This window comes from Phyllopteryx taeniolatus, chromosome 3, assembly GCF_024500385.1.
Source record: "Phyllopteryx taeniolatus isolate TA_2022b chromosome 3, UOR_Ptae_1.2, whole genome shotgun sequence".
In the NCBI taxonomy this organism is placed as follows: Eukaryota; Metazoa; Chordata; class Actinopteri; order Syngnathiformes; family Syngnathidae; genus Phyllopteryx; species Phyllopteryx taeniolatus.
In genome coordinates, this window is record NC_084504.1 from 15359925 (window position 1) to 15387039 (window position 27115).

General features: G+C 41.6%; 3 protein-coding genes across 16 annotated transcripts in view; 1 reads left to right on the plus strand and 2 right to left on the minus strand.

Moving 5' to 3' along the window:
- On the minus strand, window positions 1–14997 carry LOC133474952 (sperm-tail PG-rich repeat-containing protein 2-like). 9 transcript variants are annotated; one of them, XR_009787674.1, is made up of 7 exons: window positions 14411–14518; window positions 10470–10643; window positions 9871–10174; window positions 9344–9422; window positions 8574–8729; window positions 8095–8190; window positions 6533–7683 (listed from the first exon to the last, which is right to left on the minus strand). XR_009787674.1 is itself a non-coding variant. In XM_061767152.1 (6 exons), the coding sequence occupies exons 4-6, from the start codon at window positions 8604–8606 to the stop codon at window positions 7411–7413; spliced, it is 402 nt and encodes a 133-aa protein (XP_061623136.1). In that variant the 5' UTR covers window positions 8607–8729; window positions 9344–9422; window positions 9871–10174; window positions 10470–10643; the 3' UTR covers window positions 6533–7410. The 9 variants fall into 9 exon arrangements, 2 of the variants coding, with proteins under 2 accessions (XP_061623138.1, XP_061623136.1); XR_009787676.1 differs by lacking the exon at window positions 14411–14518 and adding an exon at window positions 13680–13801; XR_009787675.1 differs by lacking the exon at window positions 14411–14518 and adding an exon at window positions 12428–12995.
- bri3bp (bri3 binding protein) lies at window positions 13894–20881 on the plus strand. 2 transcript variants are annotated; one of them, XM_061767151.1, is made up of 4 exons: window positions 13894–14076; window positions 17489–17591; window positions 17995–18430; window positions 19717–20881. In XM_061767151.1, exons 1-3 carry the CDS (start codon window positions 13900–13902, stop codon window positions 18405–18407), a joined length of 693 nt encoding a protein of 230 aa, XP_061623135.1. In that variant the 5' UTR covers window positions 13894–13899; the 3' UTR covers window positions 18408–18430; window positions 19717–20881. The 2 variants fall into 2 exon arrangements, with proteins under 2 accessions (XP_061623135.1, XP_061623134.1); XM_061767150.1 differs by having other exon boundaries at window positions 17995–20881.
- The window catches only part of wdr31 (WD repeat domain 31), a 21404-nt gene continuing 12537 nt past the window's right edge, over window positions 18249–27115 (minus strand). For 3 of the 5 annotated variants that reach the window (XM_061767145.1, XM_061767149.1, XM_061767148.1), the window contains exons 9-10: window positions 23564–23732; window positions 21240–22617 (exon numbers count right to left, since the gene is read on the minus strand). In XM_061767145.1, coding sequence (XP_061623129.1) covers window positions 22433–22617; window positions 23564–23732 — 354 coding nt within the window. In that variant the 3' untranslated portion in view covers window positions 21240–22432. Of the gene's footprint in view, window positions 18387–21239; window positions 22618–23563; window positions 23733–27115 lie in introns of those variants that run through there. The other 2 variants (XM_061767147.1, XM_061767146.1) reach the window with 2 other exon arrangements.

Below are 27115 nucleotides of genomic sequence, written 5' to 3' on the forward strand. Positions count from 1 at the left end.
TTTTCGTATTGCGTTTCCAAAACGCTGTCTTGTATTTTTGAGAAAGGAGGATACACAAATTAAAAGCATGTAAAAAAATGTATCTAGTGTAGCGTGACAGGTGGTACTCACATCTCAGGGTGGTAGTGGGCAGGCCCCGGAGTTTCCTCCTTGGTCACCTGGCCTCTCCTGGCTGTCATGTTGCCAAAGTGGACACCTTTGTACTTGTTGGTCTTCTAAGCCTGTAGACAAAAGGGGGAGGAAATGGTTTTACAAGACTGTGGCAAGGGAGAAAGAATGAAACGAAGAGGAAGAGATAAGATGGGTGAAAAATGGTTAAAAAAAATAGAATGCACTCATTCTGTGTTTTATCCCTGTTGTCTCGTCGAGGTGAAGGTGAATGAAAAGTGAAGTTGAGCCGAATGTCAGACAGTATGTTAACATTCTTTATCTTATTTTACAGCCTTCACTCCTCTTCCCCAGCTTTACAACTATTTTTTTTAACAAACCACTTAACTAAAACTAAAACAAACCAACTTTAACTAAAAGCACTAAAATTACTGAATTGCTGAGGGTTACATTTCCTTAAATAATGGCCTTTATTCTAATTGATGCCGTGCCTTAATTCAGACGTCATCCACATAGACCAATGAATACCCCTTGTTTTCCTCCATCAAGAAGAAAATAACAGGCGGCGGTGACACAGGATAGCATTAAATCGCTCCTTTCCAAGAAACGCTTCACTTCCAATAGAAGCCCTGAGCCACGATTTGAGGAAATGGTGGCTGACTGAGCACATGCATGTAGTGTCGGCCTGTCCACTTATTAAATAAACGTTTCTTCACATATATAGGCGCTTTTTAAAATACCCCGCCATCCCACTAGATTAGTGTTAATTACTTCCTCTCTTACAGACAGTGATGGTTTCTGATATGGGGGATATGGGCAGCAGCCCAGGGCAGCATTCTGTGGGGGCGCCGCCCCCCCCCCCCCAATTGACAATCGGCCAAGTGGCGCAATTCGGTCCAGAACCGCCTCTGCATACAAACACCTAATTTCTACTGTAGATGGCTAGTACTCTGCATTTGAGTAAATAAACAGCGTAGGAAACTACCTGTGATCCTACGTAAAGACTTCAGTGCTGCCATAGCACGAAATTTGCTGCTAAAATAGTTAAAGGGTTTTAAGATCTATTCTCAATAGCAGCCTCCACTCTAATTGATGTCTTGTTTTAATCATGCGTTGTCCACTGATACAAATACCCCCACCCACACACACACACACACACACACACACACTTTGGCGTCTCATTTACCCTGTCGAGAAAAAGTACCAGGCTTTGCCACTGAGTAGCGTTAATTACCTCCACTTCAAAAAGATTCCTGGTACTTATTGCACTAGAGTAAATAAACATCTATGCATCCATCCATTTTCTTCCGCTTATCCAAGGTCGGGTCACGGGAGCAGGAGCTTTAGCAAGGAAGCCCAGACTTCCCTTTCCCCACCCACTTAATTCTGCTCTTCCGGGGGGATCCTGAGGCGTTCCCAGGCCAGCCAGGAGACATAGTCTTTCCAGCGTGTCCTGGGTCGTCCCTGGGGTCTCCTCCCGGTGGGACATGCCAGGAACACCTCACCAGGGAGACGTCCAGGTGGCATCCTAATCAGATGCCCGAGCCACCTCATCTGGCTCCTCTCAATGTGGAAGAGCTGCGGCTCTACTCTGAGCCCCTCGCAGATGAGCGAACTATCTCTAAGGGAGAGCCCGGAAACCCTGCTGAGGAAACTCATTACGGCCGCTTGTATCCGGGATCTTTTTGTCACAACCCACAGCTCGTGACCATCGTTGATGGTAGGAACGTAGATTGACCGGTAAATTGAGAGCTTCGCTTTTTGGCTTAGCTCCTGCTTTACCAAGGTAAAGATACTTGAACTCCTCCAGGATCTCATCCCCGACCTGGAGAGGGCACTCCACCCTTTTCCGACTGAGGACCCAATTTTCATCCCAGCCGCTTCACACACTGCTGCGAACCGCTCCAGTCCCCCTCTATGCCACGGCTGCCCCTAGAAATTCTGTCCATAAAAGTTATGAACATAATCTGTGACAAAGGGCAGCATTGGCGGAGTCCAACTCTCACCCGAAACGAGTCCGACTTACTGCCGCCAATGCGGACCAAACTCTGACACCGGTCGTACAGGGACCGAACAGCCCGTACCCGGTGGACGAGAGGGGACCCTCTCGTCCACCGGGTGAACCCCAACGTACAGGTACCGAGCCGGGGGGGCAATAAGTATACCCAGCACCTGCTCGCCGCCTCTCACCGTGGGCAACTCCAGAGTGGAAGAGAGTCCAGCCCCTCCCAAGAGGACTGGTACCAGAGCCCAAGCTGTGTGTGGAGGCGAGCCAGACTATATCTAGTCTGAACTTCTCGACCTCACACACCAGCTTGGGCTCCTTCCCTGCCAGAGAGGTGACATTCCACGTCCCTAGAGCCAGCTTCTGTAGCCGGGGATCGGATGGCCAAGGTCCCCGCCTCCGGCCACCGCCCAGCTCACATTGCACCCGACCCCTATGGCCCCTCCCACAGGTGGTGAACCCATGGGAAGGGAGACCCACGTTACCCTTTCGGGTTGTGCCCGGCTAGGCCCCATGTGTGCAGGCCCGGCAACCGGGCGCTCGCCTTCGAGACCCACCTCCAGGCTTGGCTCCAGAGAGGGGCCCCGGTGACCCGCGTCCGGGCAAGGGAAAATGTTTTCAACCTTCATAGGGGTCTTTGGAGCTGTGCTCTGTGTGGTCCCTCACCTAGGACCTGTTTGCTATGGGTGACTCTGCCAGGGGCATAAATCCCCAGACAACTTAGCTCCTAGGATCATTGGGTCACACAAACCTCTCCACCACGATAAGGTGACAGCTCAAGGAGGGGAGTAAATAAACAGCCCTGTGTAAAAGCTTTTTGGCATTTAGCAGTTGTTTTGCTTCTATCCTCAAATAGTTGCAGCCGCAATTTTCCCATCAGAAAATATTAAAGCACTGCCACTACGTAGCTGAAATTAACTTTACCACCTCAAACAATTACTTCCTATAGAAGTACTCTGCAGTTGATTACGTAAATGACTTGAGACTCTTTAAATACATTAATAAAATAAGATTTTGTTGGCACAGAAATGTCTGTGAATGGTTGAGGGCTTTCCTCAAATAGTGGCCTCCGCTGTAATTGATGCTGTGTCAATTAATTGCAGTCGTACACTTACACATATAAACGCATCCCCTCACACTACATCAACACCACTTTTTGAAGATATACTGTACATTTTCCTCCATGAAAAACATAACAGGTGGTGCCACAGGGTAGCTGAAATTTTCTTTATCATCTCAACATGAGGTTTGGTACTCTCAGTAATTGAGTAAATAAACACCAACAGATATTATTGGAGTAAATGGGATAAGACTGAATTTGACTTGCTCAATAACTCATCTGGATCAACTTCAATTCATGTTCAATTCAACTCAAATGTGAAAGCTCCAGCAGCTTGTTGATAGAATCTTGACATCAAGCATACAGTGAGATTGCGAGTTCAATCCCCCCGCGATCCTGTGAGGGAAACAAAAGCTGTTCAGAAACAGCAGTTGCACTTTCAAACAGAAAAAGTTGTTTATTTAGCATGGCATGCAGGCGGATGCGAGCCCCGATGACGTCGCACAAATTGCATTTTTATGTCTAGCAGGGCTTTTAAAAGCAAAACAACAAACAAAGATAGTGGCATTACAAACTTTTTAATACGAGATAGAATGTCCACCATGTATTATTTAAATGTTTTTTTTCTCCCATGATGCACATGCAAAAACTGATTCCCCCACCCCCGCCCCCATATTTTGAGCAAAGAATTGTAGGCACTCGCCTACAATTCTATAGCGATCTACACACATACAAAAATCCGGGCAAATTTGATCATTTTGCCTCCCTTGCGATCAAAGTCAGTCCAATTATCGTCTGTCTCTCAAAGATGATGCTGAGCGATCGTCCTGTGATGTGGGGCGTTTTAGGAGGGATTTTCAGCCCCAAACTGCTCAGAAAACAGTTCCCAGGTGTCTTACCATGTCCGTGACATACTTTCCTCGAAATAACCCAAGGATCAAGAACTACACTTGAAACCCAGCGCTGGGGTCGGCCATGTCTCATGTAAACAAGCCACTGCTCATCCTGCTCCCTTTGATGGCCGCTAATTGGTAAATTAGAAGAAAATGGATGGATGGATGGATGGATGAAACCTCTTGAATTAAAGGGTGCATATTATTTTTAAAAATACTTTTTAATGTCTTTGTCAGGTTAGAGTCATAAAAGTTCCCACCCACCCACGGTCAGGTCCAACAGTGGTAAAAGTTAAACCTGTTCCAATATTTATTATTAGAAAAATACATGACTTTGCACTTATAAAATGTAATCTATGAAATTGTAACATCATACAGTATAATCTTTTGTTTTAGTGCAAGGTTAAGAAAGCAGACCGTGGTTTTTCATTTTGTTTTTGTTATTGTCCTGTTTCAACAGCACCAACATTGAAGGCTCTCAGCTCAATATTTTTTTCCACCTGCTGAGGTAATAGAGCCATAACCAAGGCAGGTTGTCTATTAGAGTGAAGGCTTTTGTTTGTATAAGCGTATATTAAATGATGTCACCGATATATGACTACGAAGAAGTACTAAGGCCACACTGAAAAGAAAAAAAAAAAGATTAACATCATAATCATGAGTATAAAGTTGCATAATTGACAGGGGAAAGGCATATACTTTACTGTATTTTCGAAAAATAATTGGGAGCAACAGTTGAAGATTTTAAAGAAACACCTATATTGTACATTGTACATGTACTGTTAAAAAGTGAGGCAAGCTGTGGAACAAATACAGTACATCTTGCAGTTCATGGAAACATGGATTTTTGTCAGTCTATCCATCGCTTATCCTCACGAGGGTCGCAGGCGTGCTGGCGCCTACCGCAGCTGACTCTGGGCGAAAGGTGGGGTACACCCTGAACTGGTCGCCAGCCAATCACAGGACACACATAGACAATCATTCGCACTCACAGTCATACGTGCAGACTATTTAGAGTCTTCAATTAACCTACGATGCATGTTTTTGGGATGTGGGAAGAAACCGGAGTACCTAGAGAAAACCCACGCAGGCACGGGGCGAACATGCAAACTCCACACAGGCGAGGCTGGATTTGAACCCAGGTCTTCAGAACTGTGAGGCATATGTGCTAACTAGTTGCCCACCGTGCCGACCTTTGTCAGAGTCTACTGGAACGATAATACACAGTCCATATTGAGATCCTTTCATACTGCACAGGGAACTTGTTAAAACGACGCTACACACTGCTGTTGACGTGCTGTTATGGTTAGCAACAGAGCTCAAGTCAAGTTTTTGTGAACTATAGTGTTTATTAACCAGTTAGTTAATTACAGTTACTTCCCTGTTTTTTGTTTTGTTTTTTGTATTAGTCTAGAAAAAGGGAGGCGTCAATTTGTCATAAAGTATATGACGCACCCGGCAAATAATTGGGGCGCGGCGGCGTCTACTGGGGGGGGCGGCGGCCCACTGTTTGAGGAAACACGACGGTATTCTAAAGCGATGCTGAGAACGCTTCATCATTGTGAACGCCTGCGGTGGTTAGCGGCCACAACTTGGACCAAGTCTCAAGGACGCTGTGGGCTCCCACCGGTCATTAGCAGATTACTTAATTGCGCGCAGGTACGTGTGTGCACGCGTGTGCGTGTCTGCGCACATGTGTTGTTTCAAGTGAATATTATAATGTGGCTGCACAAATAATTATGAATGGCTCCCCTTCTTTGTTGGGTCCATGTAAAATGGATGAGCATCGGTGCACTGTGGCTTCCAAAGTGGAAGTGCATTCATTAGGCATGGAAATGGATTTGGAGATAACTCAATAGGGCGGGGAGTGGTGCATGCATTAGATGTACCTCAGGAATCGGCCACAGTAAATAGGTACAAAAAACATTCCCTTATTTTTTACTCATTTCATTTGATAATTAAAAAAATCACATTGTATTTTCTATAAATATTTTAGCTTATTTTACATTTGGTTTATTTTCAGTGCTAAATATATATATTTTTTAACATATTTTCATTTGTGGAGCTGCATTTATTACACTGTAAAAAAAAAAAAAAAAAAAAAAAAAAAAAAAAACCTTGACAAACAAAATATCATGGTAACTTGATGCAAGAGATTTTTTATTTTGCCTACTGTTGTTGACTTAACTAAAGTTTACAAGTTATGACAAGTTCTGCCAACTTGGATTTTTTTGTTGACCTAATTAGGATAATCCTGTAAGGCTAACGAAGAAATTCTGGTTCCAATGCCATGTATTTCTGCCTTCACCAAACACAGATATTCTTGTTGAATAATCATACAATTCTTACTCCAGTGAGTTAAAAATGTACCTATATGAATAAAGGAAAATGTATGTTGCTGTAATTAGATTTGAAAAATGCTCAATAAGTAGATTTTGAAAAAAACAAAAACAAAGCACAACTGAATGTTATCTGAAATCTTATTTATTTTGTTTAACAGTGCCTCAAGTACATTTCAGAACGTCATGGGTAATCGGGTCAATTTCTGTAAAAAAGAAAATATTGACATTTTCTTTTGGGTGCTTTGAGCGCCACAGCACAGACGTTAACATTGAAGTCCAGAACCAATAAAGAAAAACAAAGTATGTGGGGGAAAAAAAAAGGTGTCCAGCTACATATAGTAACTCATGCACAGACCCTGAGCCAAACTTAACCACTTGTACATAGAATAGTCCCACAAATGATTGGCTGTATACCCAGAAGTTTTACATGGGCATAACTATAATGAACTAGAGCAGTTAAAAGTTTTAACAATTTCACCATCAATGAACAGGGAACTAACTGTTAAAACACCAGTTCTGCGCTTCACGTGAAGTGGGCAACACTTCGACAAAGCTTTTAAAATACTGCATGACAGAATCTCTCCATATATTGTCAACAACATAGATTCCTCTGACTAAAATCATATCTAATAATGATTTATCCACTTAACCTTCACATTGTCCAACCAGGTCAAAATGACCCATCCTGCTTTGACTGCCCCCCCTTCTTTCTTTCCTGCCTTCATTCTTCCGCTCCTTCCATCCCATACCCCCCCCTTTTTTTTCTTCCTCTGTCCTTCCTTCTTTCCTCCCCTGCTTTCCCCTTCCATTCCTCCCTCCCTCCCTCCTTATCCTTCCTTCCTTCATCCTCCCTGTACTTCCTTCTTTGTTCCTGAACCAAAGGACAACAGGAGGGGAACATTTCATAATAAATAAATAAAAATAAAATTTTCAATCACATACATCCCTATGCCAGTTGAAACAGGTGACTTTTTTTTTTTTTTTTTTTTTTGCATAGATACTTTAGTTTTTCTTGAACAACCGAGTTAAAAAAAAGATGGCCTGAATTGCTTCAAAGGTATACCTCATCTGCTTTGGATAATCAATGTTGAGGGCATACAGAAGGCCAAAGATGTATGCCAAGGCCGTAGAGAGGTCTGGAATGTTATGTAGCACGATGTCCTCTTCAAACACAACTGCCTGGTCTCGCACAGATGCATCGGCATTGTCATCTTGTCGGATGGTGAGGACGGCAACAGATGCACCGTTCAGCACTGGTTCCAAAATATCAGTGTCCTGAGGAGAAATAACAGATGCATTATTGAGAGCTAAGAAAAACTAAAGTCGAAATACATTTCTACTGATTTGAACTTAAACTTCTGTACCACGCTGGTCATTTGACTCATGGAGGTTTTAAAAAGAAAATGCATCTTTTTATTTTATTAATGACACAGTAGCTTTCACCCACCAACCTTGTGATGAGTTTTGTACAAAAGTATTTTCTCCTACTGAACACCCACCAAAAATGCCCAGCTGCTTTTCACCAGAAAAAAAGGGAGCGAGAGTTACAGAGAATTGCAATCCTCACCATAAAATTACTCTATGTGGACAGCACTCAGGAGGCGCATATTTCCATTTTGGATGAAATCATCCTTTAAAACACCTCATGGGAATTAGTTTCACTTGCATTACTTTTTCAGTACTTACCAAGCAGTTCAGGAAAACCTTTGTTGCATCTTCTCGGAGGAAAATCGGCAGGCCTCTCAGTGCTGCCGTCTTTCGGTGGGACACAATGTTGGATGTCTAAAGAGTATTCAGTGGAAAACAAGCATTTCAATTAGTATGGTAACATAGTGTACTTTATACACAATGTAAAATCAGAACTCTTTTACAGTAATGAAGATAAATCACAGGTCACACCCAGCAACATATAAAACTTTATAAAAAAAAAAAAAAAAAAACACTGCAACCATGCTAACAATTTTACTTTGTGTTTACAAATTAAAATTATGTTCAATAAAATACCGCCAAAAAAAGAGCAGAAAGCAATGACTGCTGACATTCATTTTTACTGACACATGTCCATTAATGTGTTATTGCTGGAGCCAACATCTTTTTCTGTTTCTCTTATGAGAAAAGTATATTCATACTCTTAAAAATGTCAGGCAAAAAAGCACTTTACTCACCTGTTCATCAAGTTTATCCAGAAGGTCTTCCATCTTCTCACCAAGAGTTCCCTTCTTAGACCTGTACAGTTTCAGCAGGCCAGGCACAAATTTGTCAAGGGATGCATTGAAAGTCCCCAGGTCTTTGCTCGTGATCTGATGAAATTCTTCAGATATCTAAACAAGACAATCAACAGAATATTGCCATTTATTCAGTACAGAAAATTCCTGGGCACCTGTCTTGTGCAGTCTGCACCATGTTCAATGCCTGACCATGTTATGAACAGTAAAACCTACTTCAAAAACCTCTCGTGAATACGTCTTTTACACAGGAATGGAAATACCCTCAAAAACCAGTATCAATATACCAATGCATCTTATCATGTTCCAGTGTAGTTTAATTATTTAATTACAGTCAATCTAGTATAATAAACCATCCATTTTCTCTACCGCTTATCCTCACTAGGGAGGGCTGGAGCCTATCCCAGCTATCATCGGGCAGGAGGCGGGGTACACCCTGAACTGGTCGCCAGCCAGTCGCAGGGCACCTAGAAAGAAACAACCATTTGCACTCACATTACACCTACGGGCAATTTAGAGTCTTCAATCAACCTACCACGCATGTTTTTGGGATGTGGGAGGAAACCGTAGTAACCTGAGAAAACCCACACAGGCACGGGGAGAACATGCAAATTCCACACAGGCGGGGCTGGGATTTGAACCCCGGTCCTCAGAACTGTGGGGCAGGTGCGCTAATCAGTCGTCCACAGTCCCATTTAGGACAGTCTTACCTCCTCAAAAGAAAACAGCGCAGGTCACCTCTCCTGGACCTCAAATACCATAGGCTGGCACTCCACGACCTCTCGCCGCCTGAGGGGAAATGTTAAATGTTAAACTTAACATTGGGACTGAAATCTGCTGCTGTCTGAAAGTAGCCTTATTTACATCAATGTCATATAATTTGCGCACGTCTGCCATACACCGACCAATGAATGAGTCTGCATGACGACGCCTGGCTGCCCCTGCATAACTTACATGGACGGGAGTTTGTTTGTTGGTCAATGTTAACATCATATCTCCACACAAGAATAACACTCAACCCATTTCAAAACGGGTAATAAGATAATACGCTTTACTACGGCAGAGGTGCAGTATTAAAAAAAAAAAAAAGCCAGACTGAGATACTGCCATTTAGTGATGAAAGTCTGTATCTAAATATCAAACATGATTAACATTAAACCGTATCAAACATTACTTTTTGAAATAAAACCTTAGCATAGAAGTAGGTGAAGGGCTGGAAATATCTTAGTTAGCTTACCTTCTAGGGCAAAATGGTTGTCCGTTCCCGCTTCTGTCCAGAAAATGTTCAAACGCTAGAATCAAACTCCAGACCAGACAAAAATCCGTAATGGTAGAAACAATTCAGTTCACATCCAATTGTCCAAGTGTGGTCAAGTTTTCTTCGGGGGTTTCTGTTAAGAAGTTGTCGACGGACTATCGTCACAAGGCTCCGGTTCAGTCGGAGGTGAGTTCGCCGCTCGGTCGAGTTCAAACTGGTTTAGACGGTGTGCGCATGCGCATTTCAGCAATGATGTGGAGTTTCTCACAGGTTCCTGATTTAACTAAAAAAAATCTACTCAAAAGTCTAGAATCGTTGTTGTGCTATTTAGAAAATATTAGTTAGGACAACAATGAGAGAAATGTGTTGGGCAGACAATTTTTTGTAGGTTGTAAATCGAAACCGTGATTTCTGAGTCAGTTTACTTTGAAAACTTTGAGATCAACAATTGCTAGTTTTTACAGTGTATAGGCATGGAAATAGATTTGGAGATAACTCAATAGTGTGGGGAACGGTGCATGCATTTGAGGATACTAAAGTATTGGGACATGTTGGATTACATTGGAAGTAACACTTACATTCAAGGGGGTGTAGTAGCCTGGGCCCAGGGTGGTGTCTCTGTGCGTGGGGTCCTGCTTGCGGAGCACACCCATGGTGTCCTCCTCGTATCCACAGGCCTGACCCGGGGATGGAATAGATGGTACATCGTACTGGCTGGCAACCCGCTGCAGCACGCGTTTAGCTGGATGCGCCTGCAAAAGGATATTTTGTTACATTACAGCCATATTCAAGATCAAGAGTTCAAGATAAGCCATACTTAACTGACACTGGGGACCGTTCAATAAGCAGGAAAAGGCAAAGTTCCATAATTAACTTTTTTTCTTTTTTAGGTGTATTTGACAAAAAGAAATAGCAACACAAGTGACTAATATTTTTGGATCAAACAGGGCGCATTTAAATGCCTCATTTTACACACATACTGTATATAATTTTTAAATATTTTTTTTGCACATTTTATTTGTTTAAAAAACTGTAATTTGACCACTACCGCATTAGTTACAGGGGTTCTCCCCAACTTTTTATTTTATTTTAATTTTTTAACACCGTTTCTAGGATACCGCGTGAAGCTCTATGAAGCACTTGTAGCCTTACCTCCATTTCTAGGATGACGTGTGACGCCTGCCATGTGCAATCACAGGTTATATTGATTAAAGGTTTATTTAAAGGGCAACTGTTGTAGAATCCTACCATCTAGTGGAGGAACATTAAACGCAAACAAGTTTGTGTTTTGGACGGTGTGGTATGGGCTTATATTAAAAATCACCATTTCAACAAAAGAAGAGTTGTTCTTCCCGCGATGTCTCCTCTCCACTAAAAAAAACAAACAAACAAAAAAATAGTGATGCCTTAAGATAACGGTGAGCTGATTACAAGTTTTTGGGCGATACGAGACAGCAGTCGGACATTTTGGTTTTTTGCTTTGACTTGGGAGTAAAACTTTGAGATATGAGTGCTGTACGGTGGCAGTGAACTCAACTCACTCCACAAGCAGCGGTTAAGCTTTTTTTTTTCTGAAAAAGAAGCATCAAGCTTAATGCCACTGCCAGTTGAAGTTTTGCTGTCATACGAAACACAATTAATATTTGAATACAGATGGTGGAGCAACACACGGAGACAGACAATCTAACAATACTCACAGGCGTATATTTGAAAAAGCAACTAGTAATTCAGCAACCTACTAAGGTGGTGTGATCGCTTCCGCCGTCTCCGTGTATATCAGACTTTCTTCTGCCCGAGGTGGCCAAGGCGCCCACATCAGAGGGAGCCGCACAATCGCAATGAATTGATCATGATGCACAAACTGTTTAATTCTTTACATTCTTCTTAATTGTGGTATTACTGTTTTGATCATGTACAATATTATACAGTATTATTTTTCATATTAAAAAATACAATGGAAAATTATGGGAGGCTGTAACAGATTAATAACATTTTCATTCATTTCAATGAGCAAAGATGATTTGAGATACAAGAGTTTTGAGTTACGAGCGCGGTCACAAAATAAATTAAACTTGTGTCTCAGGGTACGACGAATCAAATCAAACTTATTTGTATAGCACATTTCATATGTAAAAATTCGACACAATGTGCTTCACAACAAATAAGATAAATTACAGCAATAGAACAATGTAAAAAGACACACCCCTCCCTCACCCACACAAAAACAAACAACCACACACACATGCATACGAATACACACTATGCATACAAACTAACCGTGAGTGTAACAATACAATAGTCCTCATCAGCACACGTGCGGCAGAGTTTTGCAGTAAATGCAGATTAGTAGTAGACTTTTGGAAGACCAGAGAGCAGGGCATCACAATAAGCTAGACGACATGAGATCGAAGCATGCATCAGCACCCCTGTGTCATCTTGAGAGAGAAACAGGCCGACTCTGGCAATGACATTGTGCGCATCCAGCAGCTGCAACTCATTCCAAGTATTGAGCAGCATGTGCTGTTCATTAACTTACCTGAATCAGGTGAAAGCAGCAATTTGCTCCTGATAATGATACAGGTACTGTCACCACGTGGACGTAGGAGAAGGACATACAACAATGCTTTTCTGCAACAGTGACGCATTGTTCAGTATTTCTACACAATATATTTTCAGGAACATTCTCTTTCTTGTATAATTGTATTTTCCTGCATGTGTGTCTTATTTACACTGCCATGTTTAAACACTGGAGCCATGAATATTACAATGCATGCTGGGAATTTTGGGCACATATGACATACACATTGCTGTAAATTCTATTTATATACCATACAGTAAAATACTGTCAAGTGACTATACTTTAACGTACAGTAGTAATGATGTTTCTATTCAATTTGGTGGGGATGAGCTATACAAGGAAAATATCTCTTTTGGCTCCCAGAAGAAATAGACCGAGCAAGCGCAATTGCAAATACAGAACCGTTGTTGCAAGTAATTTTCTCCACAGCTTCTTCTCACATACAGCAGAACTGACCGTAGTTACTCTATCGCACACAACCCAGAGTCAGGGTTTCATGAAAACAAAGTGCAACATAAATGTAATGTGAGAGTTAAATAAGACACGCGTTCAACACACTACGGGTAACATAAACACACATCCTTCTTATGTTAATCATCATCATTCATGAACATGAAGGATTAATGTCCTCATTACTGCAACGGTTCAATAGTTCATGACGCAATGCATGCTGGGAACCAGGTGGCTTCACCATTCTGCTGCTTTCAAACTTAGCCTAGATATTTGACGCTTCCACTAATTTGTGTTATCACAGAAAGTCGTCTAATACAATATTTTATTGTGGAATAACACCGTAAACGGATTTCACAATAAAATTCTTGATAGCGTACTTTACTGAGTTTGTCCATGTTTGCATTAAGTCCTGCTTGAGTAGAGGTATGTTACAGTATTTTTTATGCACTCTGTGTGATGTCAATCAAAATCCCATGATGTCGCGGAAAATATAGTTAATTACTGTATAACCACACTGTAGAATTTACAGAAATGTTTAAAACGTTTAATACATTGACAGATTTACTGGTAAATGTATTCAACTTGCGTCTAAGCATGGCTGTCGCTAGAGGGAAGCAGTGCCTTTTAAAAGAGCTATTTCATGGTGCGTTCAAATAAAGACAACCGTTATCGGAACTACTGAAACCATATTCAAACTTTGGAATAGGCATTGATTTATAATGCAACTTAATCGATAAATTACATCAAAGCCACCAACCGCGTGCCCTTTTGACAGGACGTCGCACTCAAACGTGGTTTTCTCCAACCTTTGATGGGAACTGGGAAGGGGATCTCCGAAATCTGAGGCAACTGAACGCAACGCAGAGCCCTTTCGTCAACCTTCCGAGCTTCGACTAACACGTTATCGCGGAAGGCGGTGTCTTTTTTGGGGGCAGCATCTTCAACACATCCCCGACATTAGAATATCCAGGCGGGCCATGAAGGCGACTACGAGTGTCTTGCTTTTCTTGGTGCTCTCCGCGTCCGTGCTCTCGGTTGCCCAAGCGGCCAGAAGCCGGACCGGCAGCCAGAACAGCTTCCGACGGGCGGCCAACGGCGTCTACCAGACGCTGAGCAACGTGTTCGGGGAGGAGAACATCCGAGGCCTCTCCAAGGTGAATATGCGGGATGGGCCGGGTTTCAACCATGCATTTTGTGTGTGTTAGTGCGATGCGAAAGTGGCTAATGAAGAAAGCTAACAAGGAGGAGGCGGAGTTGTCTGGAGGAGGATGCCATTTTGAAACGTTAAGCCCGGGTTTCATTCCCCAAATGTATCTCGTAATGATAACATATCCACTAAAGCGTCCATAAAATTAATTACTACACTTGCCTATTAGTTAAATATTGCATTAAATGTAGCTGAATTGGCGGCACGAGCGTCCGTCTCACAGTTCTGAGGACCGTGGTTCAATACCCGGCCCCGCCTGTGTGGAGTTTGCATGTTCTCACCGTGCCTGGGTGGGTTTTCTCCGGGCACTCCAGTTTCCTCCCACAGCCCAAAAACATGCATGGTAGGCTGATTGAAGTCTCTAATTGGCCCTAGGTGTGAATGTGAGTGCGAATGGTTGTTTGTTTATGTGTGCCCTGCGATTGGCTGGCAACCAGTTCAGGGTGTACCCCGCCTCCTGCCCGAAGATAGCTGGGATAGGCTCCTGCACGCCCGCGACCCTTAGGAGGATAAAAAGCTTGGAAAATGGATGTAGCTGAATTAAGTAGTGACGTAACGCACATAACATTACTTCCGGTGCGTTTAGCCGCCGAAGCTCCGATAATAACCGAACTTTCTAGTCCCGAAACGCTCATTTAAATGTTACGAAACATAAACATCGAATATTGTAATCTTTGGTGGCTCTGTGGTGGTGGCTTGTATTAAAAAAAAATACATTTTATACGTTCAAAGTCCTTTATCACGGCCCCCTTTGCTATTCACCAGGGGCCTCATGTACAAGGTCTTTCGTGGATTTCCTCCTAAAACATGGCGTACGCTAAAATCCAGAAAACGTCGTATGCAGAAAAATATTCAGATGTATGAAACTCTGCGTACTCATGAATCCAAGCACATTTCCTTCGTACATTCCAATCAACGTGGAAATGAGCGCACATGTTGGAGTAGCCGACTCCTCCCTGTCCACACCCATATTTGAATATGCAAATCACATTTAAATCAACCCTGCACCTGAGATGCCGATCTCTGCATGATCAGGGAAAAAAGGAAAATGAGCAAGGTAATGAAGTTTTTCTGCCCGTAGGTGTGACTGTGAGTGCGAATGGTTGTTTGTTTGTATGTGCCCTGCGATTGGCTGGCAACCAGTTCAGGGTGTACCCCGCCTCCTGCCCGATGACAGCTGGGATAGGCTCCAGCACGCCCGCGACCCTAGTGAGGAGAAGCGGCTCAGAAAATGGATGGATGGATGAATGTGAAGTTGCGCAATGAAGTGGAGGCACGCAAGAAAATCCTCTTTGGCACACTGTCCTGCGGCGTTAACAACACGCGAAAAAGGAGTGAATGGGACAGCGCGTGTGCGACTGTCAATCCTGTGGAGACAGAATAGCGCGCACACGCTAAACTAAAAAAGAAGTGGTCAGACATTAAGGTGGATGTGAAGCTGAGGACAGCTGCCCACCGCCAAAGTGTGGACAAAAAAAGGCGGAAGAACCGGCGCGGAGGGCCTCACCCCGTTCAAGGAGAGAATCGCTGCTATCATGGGTGATGCTGCTTATGGCACTTCTGGACAGTGAACCCTTGCTATAGATAGTTTTCGATCACATGATGAACATTATTTGTTTATCCGGCATGTTGGCAGTTAAGATTGGGAGGATTCTCTATTCAAACACTCAATAAGCACTGGAGGAAAAGAAAAAACAACAATGCTTTGATCTCCTACATGGCAGTGATTGACATCACAGAAAACTATATTTAGTGGGCATTTCAGGGTAGGGTTGCAAAATTTTGGCAATATTCTAAAGTGGAAACTTTCCATGGGACTTATTGAAAATAATTCAGTATTTTGCTAAACTGAAGGTTGGCTCTTGATAGGGAACTTAAATACAGTTGGGGAAAATGTTTTAGCATTATCCTGACTAAAACAAGCACAAAGGTACCTTGACTTATGAGTGCACCAACTCGAGTTTTTCAAGCTACCTTGCATGGTGGATAATTTTTATGTTTTAGCTTTGTGTTGCGAGCGGTTACAAACAAGCTTCGGATACGCCACTCCTCAAGTGAAGTGAAATTACCTTTTTGACTCTGTGATACATATCGCAAATGACTATTAGTTGGCAGAGGTGGGTAGGAATGCATTACATTTACTCTGTTACATTTACTCAGGTAACATTTTAGATAAATTGTACTTGTCAGAGTAGTTTTAATGAAGCATACTTTTTACGTGAGTATTTGTGTTATGAAGAAACTGTACTTTTACTCTGTTACAATGATCTACATGTTGCTCAGTATATTCACTTATCAATTGCATGCGCCATCTATTTTTAGACTTTCATTTTCGACTTCCGCATCGGGCAACGTTGCGCCAATCCACTGTGATTAGCATAGTGATGTTTGACTCAAGTTCACCAATCAAACGACACAAAAAAAGTCACAGGTACGCACACAAAGCTGTTGGGCTTTGCGAGTCAATCAAAGTGAGTCGTGACAGCCGCGCGACTTGTGTTTACATTACTGACTACGAAAAAGAGCAGCTATAACATGCAAACTTGGATAAGCCCACTTCTAACTTGAGAAAACACCTTGTAGTAAGTTGCAGATGTTTCTGCTGTTTTAGCTGTGCTTCAGAACTTTGAGGCAGACGCTCTAACCAGTTCTCCACCGTGCCGTCGCAACCAGATTTAGTTTTACATATTTTATTTAAACCTTATTTAACCAGGTAAAAGACCAGTTAAAACAGAACATATTTTGCAATGGTGACCTGGCCAAGAAGGCAACAAGTTAAACGGCAAGTCCAAGTCAATCACATTCAAGTTTATTTCAGTTGTTTTTCACCTCCCCTCTCAATAAGATACAAAAATAAATCTGTTGAGTTGTATAAATTCTAGGTCACATTAATGGTGGAAAAAGTTTAAAAATTATTTAAAATTATTTTACAGCTCAAAAACCTGGCATTTGCAAAGGGGTGTGTATACTTTTTATATCCACTGCAGCATTGTTCCTGTTTTTGTAATCTGCCTTGTGAGCCTACAGTGTTGTGCTGTTCAACAAGTGGAAACAATAAAAGAACATTTCTTGGGAGCTGAATTTGCCTTAATTTGTTATTCTACAAAGATTTTATTTAATAAAGATTTTATAGTTTTAGATTGGTATTGTTCAGCAATATCTGAATTTGCACAGCCAATGGGTGCATTTTTTTAGCCAGTAGTCTTAGTTGGGTTCTACAGAAAGCTTTGCGCAAGCCAAATGGTGGGGTTTAGCTGTTTTGCGTTCATCTGCCAAGATGATTTATGACACTATTCTGTACTGGGAGAACTATTAATGAAAAAGATGGTCAAGAGCTCATTTTCTCCATTCTTTTCCAGTTCTTCTCCAAAGCAACAGAGCGCTTTGTTCATGGCGTGGACTCCTTCATTGACGCGGTCTGGAAGATCTGGGCTGATCTCCTCGATGTGATGGGAATTGACTGTAAGTCTCCTTAAATGTGCCTTCTTATTTTATTTCCTTTGATAGTAGCCTTCACTCAAATAGACACCATGCATCAATTAATCGCCGGGTCGTTTGTCCATGTAAATAGACACCTGTTTTCTCTTGTTTGGGGAAAAAAAAGCTCTCCGGTCTCTCTCATTCTGACGCATGTGAAATATATTTCATGATATTTTAAATCCAGAACATTGGGAGTTATTCAATATTTATTGAAATATCGTTTATTTTTGATTAACTTTTTTTGGCTTATTTACTAAACACCTTAAAAGCCACTCTGCAGTTGAGTAAAACATGTGCATTCACTGTTTGAGGAACTATAGTATAGAACTTCAGGAATAGAAATCCAGGCGCTCATCTAAACACGTTGCCTCCCTCCCATGCACAGCGTCCAACCTGAGCCACTACTTTAGTCCGGCGACCGTGAGCGGCAACCCGGCTCGCATCCTGCCCCTGGTGGCCGGTGTTCTGGCAGCCCTGTGGATCCTGTCAGTGTTGCTGGGTGCCATGTTCTACGTGCTGCACGCCGTATTCGGCCGCTTCTTCTGGCTGGCCCGTGTGGTTCTGCTGGCCCTGGCATGCTTGTACGTGCTACAGAAGTTCGAGGGCGACCCCGAGCGCACTGTGCTGCTGCTGTGCGTCATCATGGTGCTGTACTTCATGACGAGCCCCGTGGGAGTCTACTGGCGACGCGGGTCCGGCTCGCTGGAGGAGAAGATCGACCACCTGGACACTCAGATCCGCTTACTCAACATCCGGCTGAGTCGGGTCATCGACGGCCTGGAGCGTGTGGAAGAATAGAAGCAGCAGCACTTCCTCGATCGGTATTTATACGTCCGAAAATTTTACCCGCTTGACATTATTTATACGTCCGCGAATTTTACCCGCTTGAATTCGTAGTCTATTGTCCTCAAGAATTTCAAGCCTTTTTTGCATGAGGCTCACTACCTTTTGAGTTGATTACAGTGGTACCTTAAAGGTCCAAACATATAGACTGTACAAGACTGGTTGAAAGTGACATTTTAACATTTAACTCTCATACATGTGTAAAAAGAAGTCTTTGTAATTGGTTCTCATATTAGCCTTGTTCGCAATTTTAATCTTAGCATTCAATCAGGAATCACAAATCTGAGGTCTCAATTAACCTGGAAGCCTCATGCTGGCTGCTGCCAAGTACATGAGGTGACTCGGTGGACTCACCAGAAAAGTTCACATATTCGCAAAGAGGGCAAACGCAAATGATGCAAATATACACCTATATACACAAATGACAAATGGAAAACTGCAGACTCGAGTGATTCAGTTGTATTGGTTAACTAACGCAAGACAGCAGACTAACAAAAAGACCACAAACTTAGATGATTCGGTTGTACCAATTTACTGACTTGATTTTGCAAACTCACTGCAGTTTCAGATGATTTGGCTGCATTTGTTCACTGACTGGCGTTTGAAGCAGCCAAGAACACTGACCCAAGTGACTGTATGTGACCCCATAGTCCATAAACAGAAACAAGTTTACCACAGCAACGTAACACGGATGGACTCAAATGCTCAATACAGACTCAGAAGGTCAATCCCGACTCAGGCTAAGAGTCCGACTAAGATATAAGCAGTAACAGCGATCCCCATGACTACTGACCATCATCTCCAACCTGGACACTGAAACAAACAAAAGTACTTTATATGCTAACTTCAGATATTCTTTTCTTCTCACCTTCTTGTCTAAAAACCCACAGAAGAGACAGAAAGTTAATCCTTTGATGGTCGTCGCACATTATGACGTACAAAATTTAAGGTAAATTTTTCCCGACAACTTCCAACTTGGACGTTGAAGGTACCACTGTATGTTATTCCACACACAAAAAAAGCTGTTGAAAATGATCAAGTGGGCGTACAACACCGGGGCCAATATGTATATTTTATTCCATGTAAAAAATGAAAACTGACCTGTTTTCTGTTTTCCATCCACACTGTCAAAAAGTTGTGCTCATTCGCTACGTAAATGAGCAAATTTATTGGGACACACAGAAAGTTGTCCCAAAGAAAGATGTCTTGTGAATATTTTAGTCCACACAGTGTGTATGCATATTTACATGATTTGTTTCTACAGGAATGTTTCCTCATCATGGATACAGAATAATCTCAGGGACTAATTGGATAAATATTTCAAGTATGAACTTTTTTTCTGCAGTCATCAAATGATCCTGTTTATGGTTTTACTTATTTTAAATGGACTGTCACGTTTCCCCCGGCCAGTTTGGGAAATCGCTTGGACGCACAATCTGGACTCGAGACGTCATTTTGTACATAATTATAATGCCACACAAAGGCCATAGTATCAACTAATGGCAATCCGAGTGGTCTTTACAAACATTGCAAATAATTCAGAACTGCATGTCGTAAATTACTTTAAATTGTCCAAATTAAAAAACTTGAATAATAAGTCATACGTACAGTATATTCTATTACCATAATCAATGAGCAAAAGCAGTTTCTTGCACTAATTACTGCACTTCAGTCAATATTACAACCTGTTAATTTTTGCTTCTGTGATATGAAGGAAGAAATGTTTATAAAAATATTACATGTTTTATTCCAGGGTTGCGGCCAGTTTTTATAGTTCTCTGAGGGCCATACAAAATGTATTTAGTATGAGCGACATTTTTATTATACATTTTTGGGCTTTTAAAAATATTTTTATTTGAAGAATTGCATGGCAAACCTCGTGGCCCACAGGCCAAAGGTTACCCACTCGTTTTAGTCATATGTGAGTAAAGTTAATTTCGTAGCAGGTGAGTTGTGGATGTTTTACGACTAACGGCATGTGTTTTGTATGAAAATGGATTTATTTACAAGTCAGTGTGGAGAAGGTTTTTCAGACTAACGATAGATTTGAGTAGTGCTACACTGGAAAAGGGTAAAGTTTACAAAAAAGGTCTTATGCATTTGTGGGATTTTACACTTAAATTCAAATGAAACTAATTTTACAACTGAACTGAAAAATCTAATTGTATCCTCACTGTTTTTATTTCCATATACAGCCTTTTTCTGTTATGTGCCAACTTGAATCAATGTCATTTTCAAATTTTGAGCCTCCCCCCTTTTTTTTTTTTCATATGTATTTTAGAATAGGCCACGTGGAACTGTGATTTTGTGTGTGTGTGTTTAAGTTTATATGCAAACATGTCCATGGGTAGTAATTGAATCGTTTGTTGTGTGCGTGTCCAATTGCAAATGACTTCCACATTTAAATGAATAAAAAATACAAATAGGAAGGGCATCCTGTGTTCTTTTTATCAAGATGACCTGTGGTGGTTCATTGTGGTATGGCTTTAATGTCTTCTTTGAACTATACAAGTAAAACACCCTTGGTGGAAAAACTTTTTTTTGACTTGTCAGTGACCCGAAATCACATACAGTACTACTTTAATTGATCAGCTGGGACACATCAAAATACCATTGTACAGAGTGCACAAAGGAACATGAAGATGCTAGTTGTATTTACTGCCAATCACAGTAAGCCAGCCAGGACCTCTCAAAACATATGCTGCAGCGAGTGCATACAGGTACACATTAAGGCCATACACACTACTGATCCACAGGTATGTTGTATATCAATCAAACAGCATGGTGGCATGTTGACAGCAACTTTATTTTGCATTTGCAATGATTTCTATGCGATTTGTTCATAGTAACATTTTTCTATAAAGCTTATTGCATAGTTCTGCAACTTCATGTTTAAAATATGCTCATCTTTAAAAATACATCAATTAAAGTATTCAAAGCAATCTATATGTAACATTCTACAAAAATATTCTATTTGGCTTCAGTGTGGTGACAAGTAAAGCATCATTTTAAAAGTATTCATGTTTTTAACAACCAGACCCACCAAAATGGGTCATTGGTCCTGTAGTTGCTTGATTCAAAGTCAACGTCCCCATTCACAATCCTGTGATGGACAGTAGACGAGTCCAGGGTGTTTTCAGTCCATTTGCTCTCAAGTAAACTGGGATAGGCTCCAATTCTTAGTGACCCTGATGGTGATAAGCGGTTTACAAAATAACTGACGAATGTCTTTCATGCAATCAATTTTTGCTCCATGAAATTTCCAAACATGAAAGTCTTGGAAAAAGAAAAAAAGTGGAACACAATTAGCTTTGACACTGGTTGACTTGGAGGTTGTTCAAATTTCAAAATAAATGCTCCCATAAAATATCACTGTACAAATGATTTTATAACTGTTACACAAGGGTAAAAACATAAGTTAAAAACTGAAATCAAGTAAAACTATTCATTCCTTGAGAAGTCTATCTTCAATTTTATTTTTGCATAGCTTCCAAATTTGCTGCTATTATTTCTTTCCCCCTCTTGTGCTTTATTTTTTTTTTTTAATCAGAAAAAACATTTTTGGTGCATTTCATTTCTAATCCAAAAGTGTTTTTTTGTTTTAATCCCACCAAAATCAATTTTAGTGTATATTTTAATCACAAAACATGTACTGTTTTATATTTTGAAATAAACATTTGTGCATTCTATTTGCTGTATGCCAAACATTTTCTTTTTGCATTTTATTTTGAAAATTATGTTAATAATTTATCTTAATAATAATATATATAATATTCAACTTCCAATTCTTCTTCTATGGTCCTCGTCAAACCTTTCCTTTTTGTTGTCACTGGTAACATCTCACTCACACACACACCTTAAATCCTCTGGACACTCACTGAGCTGAAGCCCCACAAGATTTGCTGACGTGTGAGATGATGGTGTGAACTCCAAAGTTTTGTTCGACTTTGGAGGCACATTTATCCAGGTAATGGTACCTTTTAGAAGCGGGACAGCACTCTAATGTCCATGTCACTGGCTCCGCCTGAAGAGTTCCCTGATGCTTGGAGAAGCTCGACGTGATGGAGTCCGCTGTTGAAGCTGGCACACAGCACATTGGAGGCGTCGCTGGGCACCAATGACACCAGAGGACCGGCACCATGTAGTGACAATGTGGCTAAACAGACTAGAAGAGAGTGCAGGACGTGAGGGAGGCGTCAAACATACCCTGTGGGCCTAAACACTATCAAAAGCACTGAACTACATTTACAACAAATTCAAATATTTGTTCCATTAAATTGTATTAATTCATTCCCAACTGTCTATTTTCTATTTATTGTTAATTTTTTTTTGTCCAGTCAGATTTCAGCATCGATGTTTAATCTGCCCATAGGTCTTCAGCTGTGGGAGGGCACCAGTATTTACCCAACTTAATACCACCACGTCACAAAAATAACCATCAATACAATATAAAAATACAATGTAACTGGACGCAACTGTGCCATATCATCTGGTGCAGTTTACAATAAATATCTACTAACGTGAAAAAACAAAAATGGTGATTGAGTTTACGTTACATCTGCCGGTCTGATGGCCCTGGGAAGATTAGACTGACATGGCACCACAAAGGCTAAAATCTGATTGGACAAAAAAAATAAAATAAAAAATCTAACATCCACATAGTATATATACAGTGCAGCCAAGAGAAACCCTATGAAATGAAGAGAATAGACTGTTGCAAATGTAACAAACTACATTAGCAATGGGACTTTAATCAGACTTCAAATTGGTCCCCACAAGGTCACATTGCTTGCCCTCGATGACATCTGCATTTTTCCATCTTCCAATTGGTTTGACAAGAAAAACATCTGTAGCAACCTGCACAAATGAATACATTTAATGAAGTCTCTGGTGAGTATGATGCATTTACTGTTTTTGTCATGTTATTAGATAAATATTGATTCTCAACTGCGGCAGGTGATGTCGGTGGCACAGTTATGTTTTGTTTTTCAATAGTATTTATGGTTTCTATAACTGAGACGTGATAGTGGTAGTTATTTAGAGGTGGTGTAAGCAACTGAAGGCCCAGGTACAAAATGCACAGCCAACCACTGGTCATACTGGCGTCATACCTGCTGAGTTCTGGTCCCACACTTTGACGGAGCTGTCGTGGGAGGACGTGGCCACAAGAGCGGGGCCACTGCCCTCCAGTGGCACGGGCAGGAAGACACAGCATGCGGTGGTCTGCAAGTGACCCCGGTACTCCACCACCTTGCAGCCCGGCTGACGCAGGTCCCACAGCTGACCACACAACCCACATCATCAGGTGAGACTAATTTATTCTCAGAAAATATGGACTTTTCTTATATTTTGGCTATTTAGACCTCCATAGAGTGACTCTGTAATATGGACTTATTAAATGAAATAGACACTTATACTAAAATGAAAAATAAAAAATAAAAGAACTTGGTTTTGTCAAAAGATTGTCCAGAAAAGGCCCCTCTAACATCTACTACTTTTTGACCCAGTTTTGTATCCACTTTGTCCATATTTGTCTCAGAGCACCCCCTTTCCTCTGATTGGTTGGCTCCATGTAGAAGACCCACTTGTGAGTGCACGTCTTAAATTGAGAGCGATGGCTCGGGAGCCGAGAGGTAGGCGTAGATAGGGTTAGGCATTGAGAACGTTAGTCCCGGTTCCCCCAGAAACGTTCACATTTAAAAATTTCGGTTTCCCAGTTTGCATGCCTCCAGTCCGCCCACCACGAAGAAGTGCCAAAAACCAACGAAGAAGAACGTGCACGAAGACGTGCTTGTGTCCAACGGCGGCGAAAAAAAGTGTGTCTTAACTTTGTTAAAATGAATGACCAGTCGAATCAGTGCAACATTGGAATAAGATCATAATGTGCAAAGGAGGCTTTCACGATGTGTAGCGTCTGACGCGCTCAGAGCCTCAGCCAACACCAAGCTTCAGTGAAGTCAACTCTCAGTCTACTGGGTAAGTAAAACAATAAAATGTCTATGCCAACATTGAGACAGCTAACAAAGTAAACGGTTGGCTGCACTTTTGCAGTGATGGTTTTTAGCGTGCAAAACTTAACTGCCTCACAGTTCTGAGGACCAAGGTTCAATCCCCGGCCCCGCCTGTGTGGAGTTTGCATGTTCTCCCCGTGCCTGCATGGGTTTTCTCCGGGCACTCCGATTTCCTCCCGCATCCCAAAAACATGCATGATAGGTTAATTGAAGACTCTAAATTGCCCATAGGTGTGAATGTGAGTGCAAATGGTTGTTTGTTTATGTGTGCCCTGCAATTGGCTGGCAACCAGTTCTGGGTGTACCCCGCCTCCTGCCCGAAGATAGCTGGGATAGGCTCCAGCACTCCCGCGACCCGAGTGAGGATAAGCGGCTCAGAAAATGGATGGATGGATGGGTTTTTAGCGTTTATTTTAGTCTTCAAACCAACATAAGTGCCGATGACAAAAAAGCTTAACATTGGGCTAAAACTTCACCGTAGCAACTTTACATCACAATGAAATGGGACAAAATTCACAAAGGTCTCACAGTATCACAAACACTAACCTTGTGCCTCATCTGTGGGTAGGTAAAGGAATCAGCATTTTATAGCGTTTGGTTCCATCCATTAAAACAATCATTGGTGCCGTGTGAAGTTACTTTTCGTGCCAAAATGCTGAGTTCCGGTGTGTACCCTTTAATATAAAAGGCTACAAGCTTAAAAGAGGAAGTGAAGATACAACTTGCACATATAAACCATTTGGCATGATGAAACAGTCCCAAATAACTATATTTAACTTTTAGGTGAAACATTAATGAATATTAAGTCAATTGGGTTAGTTCCACATACATTGCCTTTTAGTTCATATGTTTGATATTGATACTGGTATCGGAACCTGTAATTGCTCCAATTCAAACTATGCCCAACTCGAGGTGGAGAGCTTCGCTAGTAACTCAGATAAGCTTGAGAGATTCGAATGACCCGATTTCAGGCCTCCCGGCAGAGAAACGTCTTGACCCTCAGATGTGTGGACAATTTTAATTAATTTAATTTAATTCATCTTTACCTAGGCTCCATGGAGCCAATATTACTGGTACATCCCAAATACTAGAAAAAGTTGGTTTGGTGAAATATGGCACCTTTAATCATAATATTACCACTTCATTTCACTAATACACATTTTCAAATGGGTATAACATTTTCCTCTGAATATTACAAATTTGGTCCTGTAAGATTACCTTTGTCTTCTAAAATTATAACGTAATTCTCTGAAGATTTCTCTTATCCAAATGTATTCTTCTCACCTGTAATATTACTTTGTTCACAATTTCATTTTAAATCAATCATTTAAAATTCAGTCTTGTAACATTTGTAGCGGACATGCGCCCCGCAAAATGAGGTGACACAGTGACTCCCCACATTGATAAACACATCTTGATAACCTGCAGTCTTCCAAGCGACCCTCCTGTGAGACTGCCCCCAAGGAGACGCTTTGGACCCTAAAGTAATTAGGTTCCCTCGAAATCTTCGTTTACAGTCATCAAAGAGTCCTTTTTTCGTTTGAACTCACAACAAGCCGTAAGTGACCGATTGACGATGGGATGCGAATCCAGCAACAAACTACAGTGTTCCCTCGCCACTTTGCGCTTCACGTTTTGCGGCTTCAGTGCTTCGCTGGTTTTTCCTAAATATTCATTTAAAACAATACAGCCATATCGGCAGCCATATTGCAGAATGACGCGGTTTCATGTTGATGCGCGCGAGAGAAGGTTTCCCCGCATGCTAAACAAAGAGATGAGTTGACTCAGCGGCTTTGTACATGCCTCTACTGTAGGGGCACTCATACAAGGCGCGTGATTGGTTCCCGGCGCGTCATCGACCAATGAGAGCACGAGTGGATTTATCCCGTGAGCTGATTGGCTACGCATCATCGCAGCCTCACCCAGCATCTTCCCTTGTTGTGTCTCGCCCACGCTGTTGTGTTCGCAATAACTTTTTTTGTTTAAGCGATCATTTTTTTGATTAGTTAAGCATGCCCTTACAATGCTGCCGAAGCGCTGTGCCCCTGCAAAAGCTTCCTCCGGGGCGCCGAAGAGGAAGAAGATGATGATGACTATCAGCGAAAAAGTGAAACTTTTAGATTTGATCAAAGAGGGCAGAAGTTATGCATCTGTGGCACGCCATTATGGCAATGAATGAATGAATCTACAGTGCGGTACATAAAGAAAGAGGAAGCAAACATCCGCAAAACTGCTTCAATAACCTTCAATAAGGAAGCGAAATGTGTGGTAACTCCGCGTCATAAGAGAATTGTGAAAATGGAAGTTGCATTGGCATTGTGGATTGCTGATTGAAGGGAAAAGACAGTGAGTTTGGGCACTAATATTATCAGGACAAAATTACTGTATAATAAATGTTAATTACTGTATAAGGTTGTATAATTAAAGATTTAAGTAAATACGTGTACTGTTGTAATCTTTGTCTCAAATATGTAAAGTATAAATACTGTTTACATATTTTAAACATTCTGGTACCCCCATACACGAAAATCCCTGTGAGGGGAGGGGGGGGGGGGGGCAAATCATACTTTGCGGTTTTTCACCTTTTGCGGGGGGTTCTGGTCCCCATTAACGCGAAAAACGAGGGAACACTGTATCAAGGCGCAACCCGAA